This window comes from Triturus cristatus, chromosome 1_1, assembly GCF_964204655.1.
Source record: "Triturus cristatus chromosome 1_1, aTriCri1.1, whole genome shotgun sequence".
NCBI classification, from domain to species: domain Eukaryota; kingdom Metazoa; phylum Chordata; class Amphibia; order Caudata; family Salamandridae; genus Triturus; species Triturus cristatus.
The window spans coordinates 105,171,400-105,186,367 of NC_140579.1; the positions used below are offsets into that span (position 1 = coordinate 105,171,400).

The following is a 14,968-nucleotide window of genomic DNA, read 5'->3' on the forward strand; positions in this document are numbered from 1 at the left end:
CCTTATCTCTCACTCCTCATGGTTCCTCTCTCCTCATGGTTCCTGCTTCACATCGTCTCTGAGGGGCGATGCATGTCGTTGTGAGGAAACGGAACAGCCTCTGTTTCCTTACAACAACATGGTTCGTCTACATGTTTTTTAGAACGCATGGTCATTTACCATACATACCTTTACAACAAAATGTGTTGTAAAGGCATGCGTGGTAAATGACCATGCATTCTAAAAAAATGTGTAGTAATGACTTTGCGATGTACAACGCATGCGTGGTAATGCATGCGTTGTAATGGTATCGTAAAGTAAAAAAGTCTTTGTAACAGCTGTTTACCGATCAAAGCTGGCCCCTGTTCTTCAGTGAGACGTTTATTTGATTAATTAGGAGGAAGGAATGTGTTTTTTTTACCGAAAAGTGCATTCCCAGCTGTTGTATTGTGAAAGTGTCCGCGTGGCCTGGTTTCACTTCCGGTGAGAAAGTGGAAGAGTCTGTTTGGATCTAAAGGAGTTCTGTTGTTGGACGGGGCCGGCGCGACACGTCGTCAGAAAACATAGCTAATGGAAAGCGTCCTCCCTGAAGTGTGGAGCAGTGCCACGAGAGGTCAACGAGTGTATGTCCTACCGCAGTCACCGTACCGCGTAACCCATGTACTGCCTCCAGGGTACAGGAGGCAGAAGCGGCCTCGCAGGTCCTCTTGAAGACCGTTGTAGCACTAATTCTACATTTTGGTACTAGGGCATTTTAACTTTGTGGTTCCTGTCAGATACAAAGAGAAGATCCTATGTTATTAAGTGCCCTCGTTACCTTTTTTGTGGGTTGTTGTGCTTGTCACTTCGCTGCCCCGCCGGTGCACACGACTGGGCGCCCCACCTCGTGTGCCATCTGCAGGGCCTCTGCCCTCGGATCACTGGTTTCGGTTTCTGGAGTGGCAACATAAACAGTTGCTCCCAAAGGACTAGCCTCAGCACTTAGGTGAATATCCCCTGCACCAGCATTCCACGGAAATTCTTTCCTAGCTCTCCCACGTCGACGTCATAATAGCACTGCTCCGCTCGCGACACCGTATGACATCATCGTAGCTATAAGAGGACCTCGTCGGCGTGCTGACGTCAGTTCCACCCATTTTTTCTGTGCCACCGAGGCAAACAGGCGGACCGAGACATTTTCACATGTATACATAGTATTATAAATATAAATATATTCACTGAAAAAACCGTAGGTTTCAGGCACGTTATAGTTAGAAATTAGCATTTAAAAAAACCTTAGAAATTCACTAAAAAACCATAGGTTTCAGGGGCGTTACAGTTAGTTGGACATTTCACTCATACAAAACCATAGAAATTCCCCGTTATAGTTAGTTCAGCTAACTATAATTCGCGCGCCCGCAATGCACTTCTGATGACGTCACATATTACATCACTCATGACATGATCAGTGACATCACTCATGACATCACTGATGACATCTCAAATGACATCACTCATGACATCATCCTTGTGATAGAGTGGCAGACCTCCTCTCACCCTAATATAACCTTTGATGCACACTCAAAAATACAAACTAACATTCTCAAAACAATGGACATACCAATACCAGTTACAACACAACTATTCAGTAATTCCAAGATCTACACACACATCCACTCATTCACCAACAGTCCCTACACAGTCACTCTTACATGTACTCACTCATCATATGTACTTATACACCTATACATCCTGTTACACACCGCTACTCATCCATAGAGTTACACACAGACATAGTCACACATGCAAACAAAGTATCAAAAATCCATTTACTTGCATATACAGTTATACACACACTACCACACTTACTTCTACAGAAACTTACACATACTTACTCTCTTAAACAATCACTTATAGAACCACCTACTTATTTGTACAGGAACTCTTCCAATCTCTCACTCTCACATATATTCACTTATATACACCAATACTCACATATACTAGTTTGAAACATATGTAGTTACTCATAAAGACACTATTGAGACAGTCATTCACTCACTAACACACCCATACACACACTCATCCACCTATACAGTCCTGCACACATGCTGTCTTCAACACATACAAACAGTGAGTCACTCATTCATGCATCTATTCAGGAAGGTCCTCAGGACCTGGCTCTTCAACTGAACTGAGGTTAATGTTAATGTTATTGACATTTCTAAAGCGCGACTGTTACCCGGAGGTGTCCTGGCGCTAAATAAAGTCTTACAGAGGCCTAAAGACAGGAGGAGTAAATATTAGAGATTAGACAGTAAAGAGACAAGTTTTCAAAGCCTTCCTGAAGGCAAGTAGGTTTGTCATGCTCCTAAGATGCGATGGAAGGCTGCTCCCACCACAAAACTCCTGCCACCCCAGTTGGCTTTTTTTACAAAGGGCACCGATACCGACTTAGCATCCGAGGAGCACAGTTGTCTTTTTGGTGCATACCAATGTAATTGCAATTTAAGATAGTTGGACCCAGATCCATGAAGGGCCTTATGAACCATGCACAGAGACTTAAATTGAACCCGTTTTCTAACGGGCAGCCAATGAAGCCTTCTGATCTCAGCCGAGATTGAGGCGTATTTTGATATGCCGGTGAGCAGTCTGGCTGCTGCATTGTGCAGAAGTTGCTGTTTAGTCACGAGTCCTTCCTGGATATTGATATAGAGGCTATTGCAATAATCCAGTCTGGACATGGCTAAAGCAGTAATAACTGTTTGTTGACTGTCTTTGGGTAAGAATGGAATGATTTTCTTGCAAGATCTTAGAGTATATGATGCAGATGGGACCTCCGCATTCACTTGGTCCCTAAAACTAAGTTTGTTGTCTATCCAGACTCCTAGATTTTTTATCTTTTGATAAGGGAGGGAAGGGGACTCAATGTATCTGGCCACCAAGCCGGGGTCCAGAAATTGGTGTCATTTCCGAACAACACAACCTCCGTTTTGCTGGAGTTTAATTTGAGGCAATTTTGGGCCATCCAATTAACCACAGCAGTCATGCAGTCATGGAATTGGGATGCTGTGCCCTGCAGCTTACCTGGCCACAGCAACACCACAATTTGGGTGTCGTCTGCATATGAGGTCAGGCTGAAACCGTAGGATTCGATCAGGGGAGCCAACAGTGACACATAAACTTTAAAAAGTGTTGGGCTCAAAGATGACCCCTGGGGGACACCACAGGGCAAAGAGAACAGTTTGGTAGAGAATTCACAGAGGGAGACAATTTGTAGTCTGTTTGACAGGAAGGATTTGAGTAGTTTCCAGGCAGAGCCCTGGACTCCAATCGCTTGCAGCCGGTCCATCAACAAAGCATGATGGACCGTATCAAAGGCCGCTGACAGGTCCAACATGATCATAGCCGCTTTTCCTCCCTGGTCAAGTGTCGCCCTGAGCTCTTCAGTAGATTTAAGCAGGTCGGTCTCCATTCTGTGCCCCCCTCGGAACCCATACTACGTGTGATCCAACACCTGAGCTACTTGCAGGAAAGAGCTAAGTTGAGCATTCTTAATTTTCTCTGCGATTTTTGCAGATAGTGGAAGTCTAGATATAGGTCTAAAATTATTAGAGTCTTTAGGGTCTAGACTCGGTTTTTTAAGCAGGGGCAGTATAGTTGCGCTTTTCCAAATTTTGGGAAAATATCCTTCCGTGAACATAGCATTTATGATGGAAGTCAAGGTTGAAATGACTGGTTTAGCTTTAGTATGGAAACTGGGCATGGATCGTATGGTGAGCCTGATTTCACCGTCATAAGAGGATTGAGAATGTCTGATGTTATAACCGGGGCAAATTTATCAAGTTGTGGCCCAGAGCATGTTCCTAAGTTAGGCTCGGCTGTGTGGTCCGAGGATGTTTTGATTGTTGAGCTAGTGAATGTGGAGAAAATGGCCTCTACTTTGTCAAAGAAAGATTTAGCTATTTTATCACAAAGTTCCTGGCTAGCTGGAATGGGAGGAGGGGCAGGATGTGCTAAGGTGGTTACAATTTTAAACAGTTCTTTAATTGAGTTCTTTGCTAAATTAATTCTCTTAGCAAAAAACTCTTGCTTTGTTTCTTGAAGCATCTGTTTGTACTGAGCTAGACCTATTTTTAAATAATGTTTTCCTTTATCATTGTACTCCTTCCTCCAGATTCTTTCAAGGTGCTTGCAGGCCAGTTTTTGATCTCTAAGTTCTTGGGTATACCAGGGAGAGGAGGGTTGTGCCCTATTGGGCCGACAGAGGGACATATCAGCAACAACTGGCGATAATTATCGCTAAGCGCACGTAGCACTAGGATAATTATCGCCGGCTAGGGTGGATTTTTATCGTTGAGATAGCGTGCTATTAGCAACGCTTATCTCAAAAGCGATAAAAATCCTCGCGCTATCTGCCTAACATGAGATTATCGCTGGAAACCCAGCGATAATCTCACGCAATGTGGCGTTAGCTTGTTGATAGGGCCCCACAAACTTAGACATGATATCCACCTTCCATAGGATATCATGGCTAAGTCAGTCCTGAAGCAGGCGTAAGGAAAGTAGCGATAACAGGGGTCAACAGTCAACAGATCTGGGTTTGATCTATCACCGTTCTTTAGCCCACTCTGCCAACCCAGTTCAGACATGGCCATATGCAAATGGGGCTGCCTCTATAGGGAGTATTCCAGCACATTACTTCAGTTTTTGCCGAATTTGCGCGGTACCCTGAAATTAAACCAAATTCCTAAAGCCTATTTTCAAGTTGTGGAATAACCTGCTCTGGATATATGATCACGTCATCCGCATACAGTGCTAATTTACACTCATAATTTGATGATTTAAATGGAGTAATAGTGTTATCCAGTCTGATAGTTTGGGCTAAGTGCTCTATATAAATGGTAAACAAGAGGGGGGACAGGGGACACACCTGCCTTGTCCCTCTCTGAATATCAAAGCTTGAGGTCAGGGAACCGTTCAAGAGACTTTTTGCCGATGCACCCAAGTAACAGTGCTTTAAAGTCTGCACAAAGACAGGACCCATACCCATGACCTCCAATACCCCCCAGAGGTACCTCCAACAGACCCGGTCGAAGGCCTTAGCAGCGTCCAAGGCCACTACTGCCAAGGGATCCGCTCTTATTGGGTTTGTTCCTGGATTGCCCTCCCTACCATGAAACCTTTCTGATCGGAATTAATTAAGCTAGGTGCCAGTTTCGCCATTTTCCCTGCTAGGACACCCATAAAGATCTTGTAATCGGCGTTCAGCAGGGAGATCGGACGGTGGGTATCGGCCATCAAGGTATCCTTTCCTGGTTTTAATATTAAAACTATCGTGGCCTCCTTCCAAGATCTAGGCATCACCCCATTAGAACAATACACTGAATTAAATAGTATATGAAGCACCGGTAAAAGTTCATCAAGAAGTAGCTTATATATTTAATTTGGGAGGGCATTTAAACCAGCAGCTTTTTTATTTTTCGATCTTTTTTTTTTTATTCCTTATCTCCTCCATAGTTATGGGTGCATCTAACATATCTCTGGAGGTTTCAGTGAGAGCTGGTAAGGACTTATCCCTTAGCCAGGAGAATATCGGGTCCTGAGTTGGATCTTCCCTATATAGATCCAAGAAAAGAGATAAAAGACGTTTTTGCATCTCTCCCGGCTTACTAGATTTATTCCCGTTGCCGTCAATGATAAGTTCACTGATATTGTTTTTTGCCCGATCCAACCTCGCCTTCCAAGCCAGTAGAGCCCCTGCCTTTTCCCCATACTCGAAAACTTCCATATTTCTTACTTGACATTGGGCCTTACATTTCAGATCTAAAAAGGACCCAACATCCTGCCTAGCCTCCTCCAAATTCCTTCCTATCAGCTTTAATTTTCCTACATCATTAGGGTTTGTGCTACTCCTTTCCAATTCTAAAGCTGATATCTTGCACTCATGAACCTGTAATTCCTGAGTCTTTATTCGATTCTTGGAACTTATTAAAGCATGTAAGATACCTCTCAAATTAGCCTTATAGGCGTCCCATACATGATCTATTGAACTGGATCCTAGATTAATGGTAAAAAATTCAAGAGAGGATTTACTAATGGACTGAGCAATTCCTAGGTCTGATAGCATTACTCTATTCAACGTCCATCTTGATTGGGGGAACTTACCACCCATAGAATAATAAAAATAAGAGAGGAGCGTGATCTGATAAATGACTCAGCAAGATCGATATGTTATCAAGAGCTTCTCTATTAACCAATACATAGTCTATCCTTGAGGAATGGTGATACTTTTTACAGTGAAAAGTAAAACATTGGCCATCGCCCATCTTGGATCTACTAAATTTATATTAGATATTAGGTTTTTCATAACACTCCGTGATTTCTGGGTCCCTATTGCATGACTCAGATTAGATCTATCTTTAACTGGGTCGAGCCTGACATTAAAGTCACCTCCTATTACCAAAGGAGGATTTACCAATATCAGACTTTCTTGTAGTTTAACTAAAAAGGCCGAGTCATCCGAATTTGGACCATAAAAGGATGAACAAGTCATTTCTGTCCCCTCAAAGTCCAGAAGGGCTATAATCCTTCTACCTGATTGGTCTGTTTGAACTGACTTGATCCTACAGGGGACCCCTTTCTTAAACTACTATCGCAACCCCATGACTGCTTATTAATTGCTGTAAGGAACAAAAACACTGTACCCAAGGGATTTTAGAAAAAACTATCTGTAACTCAGTTGGATTTAAATGAGTTTCCTGCAACAGACAGACCTGTGCTAGTGAAAGCTCAAAATACTTTAAGATCAGCCTCTGCCTGCGCGGACACCTCAAACCATTCAGGTTCCAAGAAATAAAATGGATCTTATGGCCCCCTTTTATGTTACCGATCATAGGCTAGGAAGTCTTTTACTAAGTTTTGGCAATTATCATTATTAAACAGGTGTGATGAGGAATATTTTTTATCTATTTTCCCCCTATTCTTTGCTCCCTCACCCCATCCCCCTACTCCTTCGTGCCCCGTGAAACACCCATACCCCCCTTCACCCTGAGGAACCCTCCCTTCCAATAGGAGTCGCCTATTCGGACACTGTTCCCTCGGCAATATTCCATTACTTGAAATCTAATATATATCAAGGGCAGAAGAAAAACCAAGCTCTCAAGCTCTCAAAAAAAGGACCTCCTTATTCTTTCCTTACTCCTCCCCCTCTTTTTCATGATGAATTTTTGCAATGAGAGTGTCAACTTCCTCTGAAGAACGAATCATATGCAAGTGATTGTTCCACATCACAGGAAGTGTGACTGGGAACCTCAATTGTGCTTTGGCCCCGAGACTATTTAGCTCCTCCAATCTCTTCCCCATCTCCCACTGTCTTGTGGCTGTTATATGCGAGATGTCAGACCTGATAGAAAAAGAGAAGGGGGGTCGATCTGAAAAATAGGAAGCGATTACCCCTTCCTTTAGAGCAGCTGTCACAATAAGCTCCTTTACAGAATATGAAAGGAAATTTACCAATATTTTACGGGGTTTCTGCCTTCCAAAATTTCTTTTAAAGGGGTCCCTGTGAACTCTTTGAATTTCAAAGTTAAGATCAATATTTGGATGGCTCTTAAGAACTGTGCCCTTCAATAGATCACCTTATTGAAGGGCACCGTCCTTAAGAGCCATCCATCCATCTATATCCTCCCCCTCCACAGCTTCCAGAACATTCAGAAACTTCAAGTTATTTTTCCTTGAATGGTTCTCTAATCGTTCAAGGTCATCCCTCAGTTCTTTGTTCTGGGAAGAAAGTTTCTCCAAATGGGAAGTGGTAGTCTCTATAGATTCTTTTAATTTCGGATTTTCTTCCTCAATTGCCTCTGTCCTTGCCGTAACTTCCTCTAATTTTTTAGCAAGGACCTCACGGGATGTCCGAATAGCGACCTGGTTTGCTTCAGAGACAGAAAACCTATTGGCCAATTCTGCTTGGTTCGTCTCAGAGACTGTAAATCTACCTACCATCTCTTCCTTCATGGCCAAAAGTAGATCTGCTAAGGAGTGTGTATTCGACGTTGATGGATTTGGATTTAGATCGACAAAGTCCATACTCCCCCTATCCTCCGTCCGCGCCACTCTCGCAAGATCCTGATCCGCTTCATACTCCGACCCATCCTTCTGCAGAAGTTCTTGCTCCGCACGACTGTTTTCTTGCACTTGGCCCCGATCTAGATCAAAGTCTTGCCTCAGCACTGAATATCTGTTATTAAGACTGATCTCTGGGTGAATTTCCGGTTCAACGTCAGTAACCCCAACGGATTCTAAATGCTGGAAAATCTCATCTCAGTTTAATTCTGCAAGCTCAGAACCCTTCTCCGCGATAATCTTCTCATTTAACCCCAAAGATGAAGACGAATAAGTATGAGTGGAAGTTGAGGGTAGCTTGGAAACTGGTTGATGGGGTGAAATAGTCCCAGACATAGAATTAAGCATACTTTTATTGGCAGACATAGATGACGACTCAGACGATTTGATTGCCGAAGAGTGTGATAAAACCTGGTAGAAGGTTTTCAAAGATGGAGTAATTTTTGATTTTATTACAGATTTTTTTTTGTCTCGCAGTTTTGTCTTACCCTTTTGTAATTTAGTTTTATCTGGGGTTACACAACCAGCAGACCCAGGAGTCCCTGCCCCTTGCTTGCGCTGCTCTGGTACCAAAGCTCTAACTTCAGCTACCGCTACAAGAGGGGATATCCGTTGGGGGAAAACAGAGTGGGTTATCACCTTATTGGCTTTCAAATGAGCTGCCCTTGCACGCAATGTATATCTATTCACTTTAGGGGGTGATAAACCCTCTTGAGTCAAAACACTCTTCTCCTTGCAGTCAATGAAACACCCGTGCCGCCCCCTCCGCACTCCTGCTCCTGCTGGTACTAAAATATAGAATTTTCTCTTTATCTGTCTGTAACCCACAAACCAACTCCCCAGCCAATTTAAACGGATAACTCACAGCATTGGGGACTTTAGTCCAAGCTTGACGCCAGGACCGGACTCCCCCTACCTGCCCTGAACCCAGGGAGTTGCACTCTGAGTGGAACACTCTTCCCCCAGTGCACCATGGCAGCAAAGAATGGAGACCGCTATGTCTTCTTTCGAACGCTGCAGCCTTCCACCTCCAATGCGGTTTCCCGGCGGCTGCTCCGCCCATGCCCGGGAAACCCAGAGCGTCTAACGCGCCCACAGGGGAGTCGTCTCGGTATCCTAACAAGCTCCCTCGCATCACCGGGGGAGAACAAGGACGCCAAACAGTGCTACGGAGAAGACAAAAATAAAATGAGGAAGACGCAAGTAAAATGCGGGAATCGAAAAAATCAGGTCAGGTTAAATCGCTAAACATTCCTCCTTGATTCCATCAGCCGCCATCAGAAGTCCGAGGGAGTGAGCCCGCGGCCGACTACGCTACGGCCGCCATGTTCCTCTCCCCCCACACACAAGGTGGCCTTGCGTTGCTTGGTAAATCTGACTTAAGTATTGTGTTGCCCTTGTAACACCATGCGTGACACAAGTGCAACGCAATACAATGATAAATCGGGCCTTCAGTGTCCGCTTGGGGGTTGAACCATTCTAAGTTCATTTCAGAAAGCCAGGTTTGAATTTGTGATTGTTTATTGCTATTGGCAAACAGGGGGAATCCTGCGTTGGCAGGTATGAATTTTAGATCCGCACTGGATATCTAATTCTGAATGAGATCGAGGCATGTTTTGAGTCGATGGATACAGCGAGAAGTAGAGATGATGAGGCAGAGTTATATGTCATTTGTGTGCTGATGGATCTTGATGCTGCTGTCAGTATGTTTGGTTCCAATGATTTCCATGTAGATGTTGATGGTTATGGTAGACCATATGGAGACCAGTGGTCGCTTTTGGAATCTTGAGGTTCCATCTGAATTAAAGGGTTGTGGTTGACAAAGGCATATTTTGTGAAAGACTGTAGTAACAAAAGTTGCTGGAAATATGTAATTTCTCATTTTGCAGCCCAAAGGAGCAGACAGAAAGCAGAAAACTGACCGGGAGAAGATTGAGAAGCGGTCCATTCAAGATCGAGACAAATATCAGCCATCTTATGATACTACAGTCCTCACAGAGGTTTGTTGGGGGAAGCTAAGTGACAAGGTCGTAGGGTACTAGAAACCAAGGATTGTTCTACTAGGACTTGGTTCTCAACACGAGGGAGCTCAAGGGGTTGATGGGGGTACTCAAGCCATGAAAGACAGCACCATTTTCAGAGATATCATTGGGGATAGGCAACATGGTTGGGGTCATAGGACAATGGAGGAGGGCAAGGAGCCCTCTTCAAGTCATTCTCAGAGGTTTGAGCAGGAGGTAACATGACTGGAAGACACTGGGGATCCAAGGATGGCGAGAAGCTTATTAAAGTCAAGAAAGAGATCACCATTCTCAGAAGTATGCTGTGGGTAGTCGACATGATCGGTAGCCAAAGAGGGGATAAGATACAGCGGAGCATGGAAGACCTTGCCCACTCAGTGGAATGGCAGTGGTGGTGTTATTCGATAAGGTTAGAGTGCTCGGAGAAACCAACAAAGGTGGATCGAACATTGAAATCAAAGAATATTCCACTGTCTTTAGCGAGCTCTTTGCGGAGGGGGTAGGTGTAATTGATGGGGGCACAGAAGAACCAGGAAGAGAGAGGAGTACAACTCAAGGCCATTGCAGAGCCCCTTCTGTACAGAGGGTATGTGGATGGCATGATTAGGAGGCAGAGGGAAACCAGGCAGTGGAGTCAGCAAGGCACTGCGGTCCGTATGGAGGTCAGAGATGTGGGCTTTGGTGGTGCACGGTGAATATCGGGGATTTCTCAGTGGACCACTGTCTTTACAAAGGAATGCTAAGGGACATCTTTGTGGGCTACGTGACAGAGTAGAAGAAGGCCATTGGGGTCTTGATGAACCCCATCATCCTTGTGGAGGGACAATATGCAAATGATTAAGCTACACAGGGTGACCAGGCAGTGGGGATGGATATGGGGGTCAGGAGGGACACCCCAGTTTTTACAGAGGTATGATAGGCAAATGGTGAGGACCCATAGGAAAACCATGATTAGAGGAAGGAGGCATCTTTGGACTTTCTCCTCTTCAACATGTTCTCTAGTTTGTTCTGTGCTTTTACTCCCCAGTGCGTCCCATGGCCAGATGTGGAAGTGTGCACCAGCCCTTACAGCCCCGGCAGCACCCCTGGGTTCTCCTTCCCTCGCAACTTCAAGTTATCGAGCCCTGAACGGTGAGTAAGGGATGTAGCTCTGCTCACGAGATGCTCGTGAAACATCCAATCGCACGTCAATATCTGGTTTGTAAACGGCTCTTTCTATCGCAGATATTTACTACTTTGTAGCACTATAAATACCAGAAGTTCTTATTACCAAAGCAAATGGTATTCAATTTATCAACCTCAGACATATGAAAGGCCGAGTCAGCCCTGCCAGTATGCTAATCTGTAATTTGAAAGAGACACTCCGATATAATAAAGTGAGTGGTTACCTAACTGAATCATGTCACCAGCTCAATAAAACTGCGAAGGGCACCACACTTAAACCTGCCCCTAAAGCGACAACACACAGATCAACAATTAGGAAATCTGAGTAGCTGTCAGGGTCTCTAGGTCCTTGAGTGAACTTAGGCAAAAGCACCTTCCTTCCCAGGCGTCTGATAAGAATGGCAGCATCTCCCTTTACTCTTGTGGCCAGTAAAGGTGTAGCCAGAGTTGAAGAATAAGGGTACAAGATGGCTCCATGTCATCGGGGCCAGGACAGGCCAAAGATAAAGAGGGGCTCAGTTAGAATCAGTGTATGAGGACACCCCGTCTGTACGCAGGACCATCCCCTAATGACAGACATTCACTCTGCAAATACAATATTACAATACAACAAATAAAGATAGTGAAACGTATATGAAAAGCACGATGTGAGCACCGTGGGTTCGGGGCAAAGAATGGGCTGACTGATGTCAGTCCGCTGCCCACAAGCATGGCACCTCCTGGGAGCTGGGTACCTTCTCAGTTGAAAGGCTCGGACGCTAGCACCGTCGGAGTCCAGTCTTCCGTTCTGCTAAACCGTATCTAGGTCTGTAGTCTGAAGGGCGCAGCTCAGTTGAACTAGGACTGAAAGTCCAAGATGCCTTGTAGTGTTAAATGAATGCCCAGGATGGCACACAGTGATTTCTGATGCCCATACGAATGTGTGGCAGTGTCTGTGGGCCCCAGGCTTCTACAGACTCAGGCCTTGCATGCCACCTGTATTTGGATGGGATGTCACATTATAGAAGCTCACTGATCCGCATCCTGGTGTAAACTTAAACGGACCATCACTCAAAGTTCCTCAGTTACAAATCCTGCAGCAGCGCTCTCCTCTTGCACCATCTTGGCATCTCACAGGCGCTGGATTGATCTGATCCATGCCAAAGGTTCCGAAGATGATTGCGCGATAAGGATGCCTCTACACCTTGTGTTTATCTGGTCCTCTCCGTGGGACAGCACGTGCCAGCCATGGGGCAAATGACAGACACAGTAGGTTAAGTGTGCACAGGCCTCTGCCATCGGTCTTTTATTTCCATGACCTAATACTAGACAAAACCACTTGGCACCGCATGTGGAAAGGCACTCCCCCCTCTCACGTGTACCCCCTTTAGGGATGGGCACAACACAACCACGAAGCCAGTCAGTCAACTTGAGCTTTATTCGACAAAAATGTCATAAAACCATTTCACGTAAAAGCATATCACAAGTTCTAAAAATATCAATACAATAAAATATAGTTAAAAAGAGAAAATCAAAAACGTTAAAAAGCATATTCACAATATTATTAGCTAAAATTAATGCTAGTAAATGGGGCACGCATACTCTGTCTGGGAGTGTTAACAGATCTCATGGTTTTGAGGTTTATTTCGTGACAGACAGACAGACAGACAGACAGACAGACAGACAGACAGACAGACAGATAGACAGATAGATAGACAGATAGATAGATAGATAGATAGATAGATAGATAGATAGATAGATAGATAGATAGATAGATAGATAGATAGATAGATAGATAGATAGATAGATAGATAGATAGATAGATAGATAGATAGATAGATAGATAGATAGATAGATAGATAGATAGATATCCTTATTAGGATTTTAGTTTCTGCACCATTAATTCCTTCATGTTTTTCTGGTTTCAGAGTCTGCTCTTCCCCGACCTGCCAATCAGACAGCTCCACGGAGGGTGCAGGAGAGGTAAGTACCAAACAAGCACACTTGCCTTGCGTGATGCGGGCGGACACATATTGGCCTTCAGCTTAATCCCTGAACCCTAATATTTTCTGGGTGAGGAGCAGTGCCAGGGCATCCTGTAGATATATCATACGATTTGGATGCCGAGATCCCTAGACATAGAAATACCACAGACCCCACTGAGGGGCACCCACCCACCTTGGAACACAGGACTCGCCCTGTCTTACCTTCAGGTAGACTGTAGACATGCCATCCCTTGTTCAGACTACAGCACATGTGCTTCTTTTACCTGCTCAGAGCAAACAATTGACTTGATGTAGGTAGCACACTTGTCAGGGTTTACCTTAAGGTAGATATGGCATCACCCCCCCACTACAGGAAGCCATCCGTTATCCTGCAGAGCACACAAGGCGTAATATTCTGCGCTCGAGGCACACTAAAAGATGTGCCCTTCCTTACCTCTAGATGTACCGTAGGGCACTATTCATCAACACCGGCGGCACCATGTTGAGGTGGACGGTGGATATGCCATCCATTATCTGGTAGTAGATACCGGACACACCATATCAAGCCTTAACGTGGACAAACCTTAGCAACTTTAGGGTGGATTGTCTATACACCATGTCCGATCTTACTTTGCGGTGGACTGTATACACACCACGTCTGATCTTACTTTGATGTGGACTGTGTACACACCATGCCTGCTCTTACTTTGAGGTGGACTGTGTACATACCACGCCTGATCTTACTTTGAGGTGGACTGTGTACACACCATGTCTGATCTTACTTTGAGGTGGACTGTATACACACCATGCCTGCTCTTACTTTGAGGTGGACTGTGTACACACCATGTCTGATCTTACTTTGAGGTGAAATGTTGACACGCAATGGCTGATCTTACTTTGAGGTGGACTGTGTACACACCATGCCTGACCTTACTTTGAGGTGGACTGTGTACATGCCATGGCTGATCTTATTTTGAGGTGGACTGTGTACACACCATGTCTGATCTTACGTTGAGGTGGACTGTGTACACACCATGTCTGATCTTACTTTAAGGTGGACTGTGTGCACACCATGCCTGCTCTTACTTTGAGGTGGACTGTATTCACACCATGCCTAATCTTACATTGTGGTGGACTGTGTGTACACCATGTCTGATCTTACTTTGAGGTGGACTGTGTACACACCATGCCTGATCTTACATTGTGGTGGACTGTGTACACACCATGCCTGCTCTTACTTTGAGGTGGACTATATACACACCATGGCAAAACCAAAGGGGATGATGGACTGAGTGTTGAACATTGCAAGCACTCACCCCCAGTCAACAGCCGCCCTCATCCTTCTAGACCTCTCAGCAGCCTTTGACACCGTCTGCCACCACACCCTAATACACCGCCTCGACAACACTGGAATCCAAGGAAAGGCCCTGGAATGGGTCACTTCATTCCTCTCCGGCAGAACCCAGAGAGTCCGCCTCCCCCCCTTCCGTTCTGCAGCCACCGAGATCATCTGCGGCGTGCCTCAAGGATCCTCACTCAGTCCAACGCTCTTCAATATCTACATGAGCCCCCTCGCCACCATCGCACGAAAACACAACATCAACATCATCTCCTACGCCGACGACACCCAGCTGATACTCTCCCTCACCAAGGACACAGCCATCGCCAAAACCAACCTTCAGGAAGGTATGAAAGAGGTAGCAGAATGGATGAAGCACAGCCGTCTTAAGCTCAACTTGG

General features: G+C 45.0%; 1 protein-coding gene across 2 annotated transcripts in view; it reads left to right on the forward strand.

The window, feature by feature from the left end:
• LOC146869657 (transcription factor CP2-like protein 1) overlaps positions 1 to 14,968 on the forward strand; it is a 126,164-nt gene that overhangs the window by 75,994 nt on the left and 35,202 nt on the right. For both annotated transcript variants that reach the window (XM_085609526.1, XM_085609538.1), the window contains exons 7-9: positions 9,969 to 10,079; positions 11,128 to 11,231; positions 13,172 to 13,226. In XM_085609526.1, coding sequence (XP_085465652.1) covers positions 9,969 to 10,079; positions 11,128 to 11,231; positions 13,172 to 13,226 — 270 coding nt within the window. The remainder of the gene's footprint in view (positions 1 to 9,968; positions 10,080 to 11,127; positions 11,232 to 13,171; positions 13,227 to 14,968) is intronic.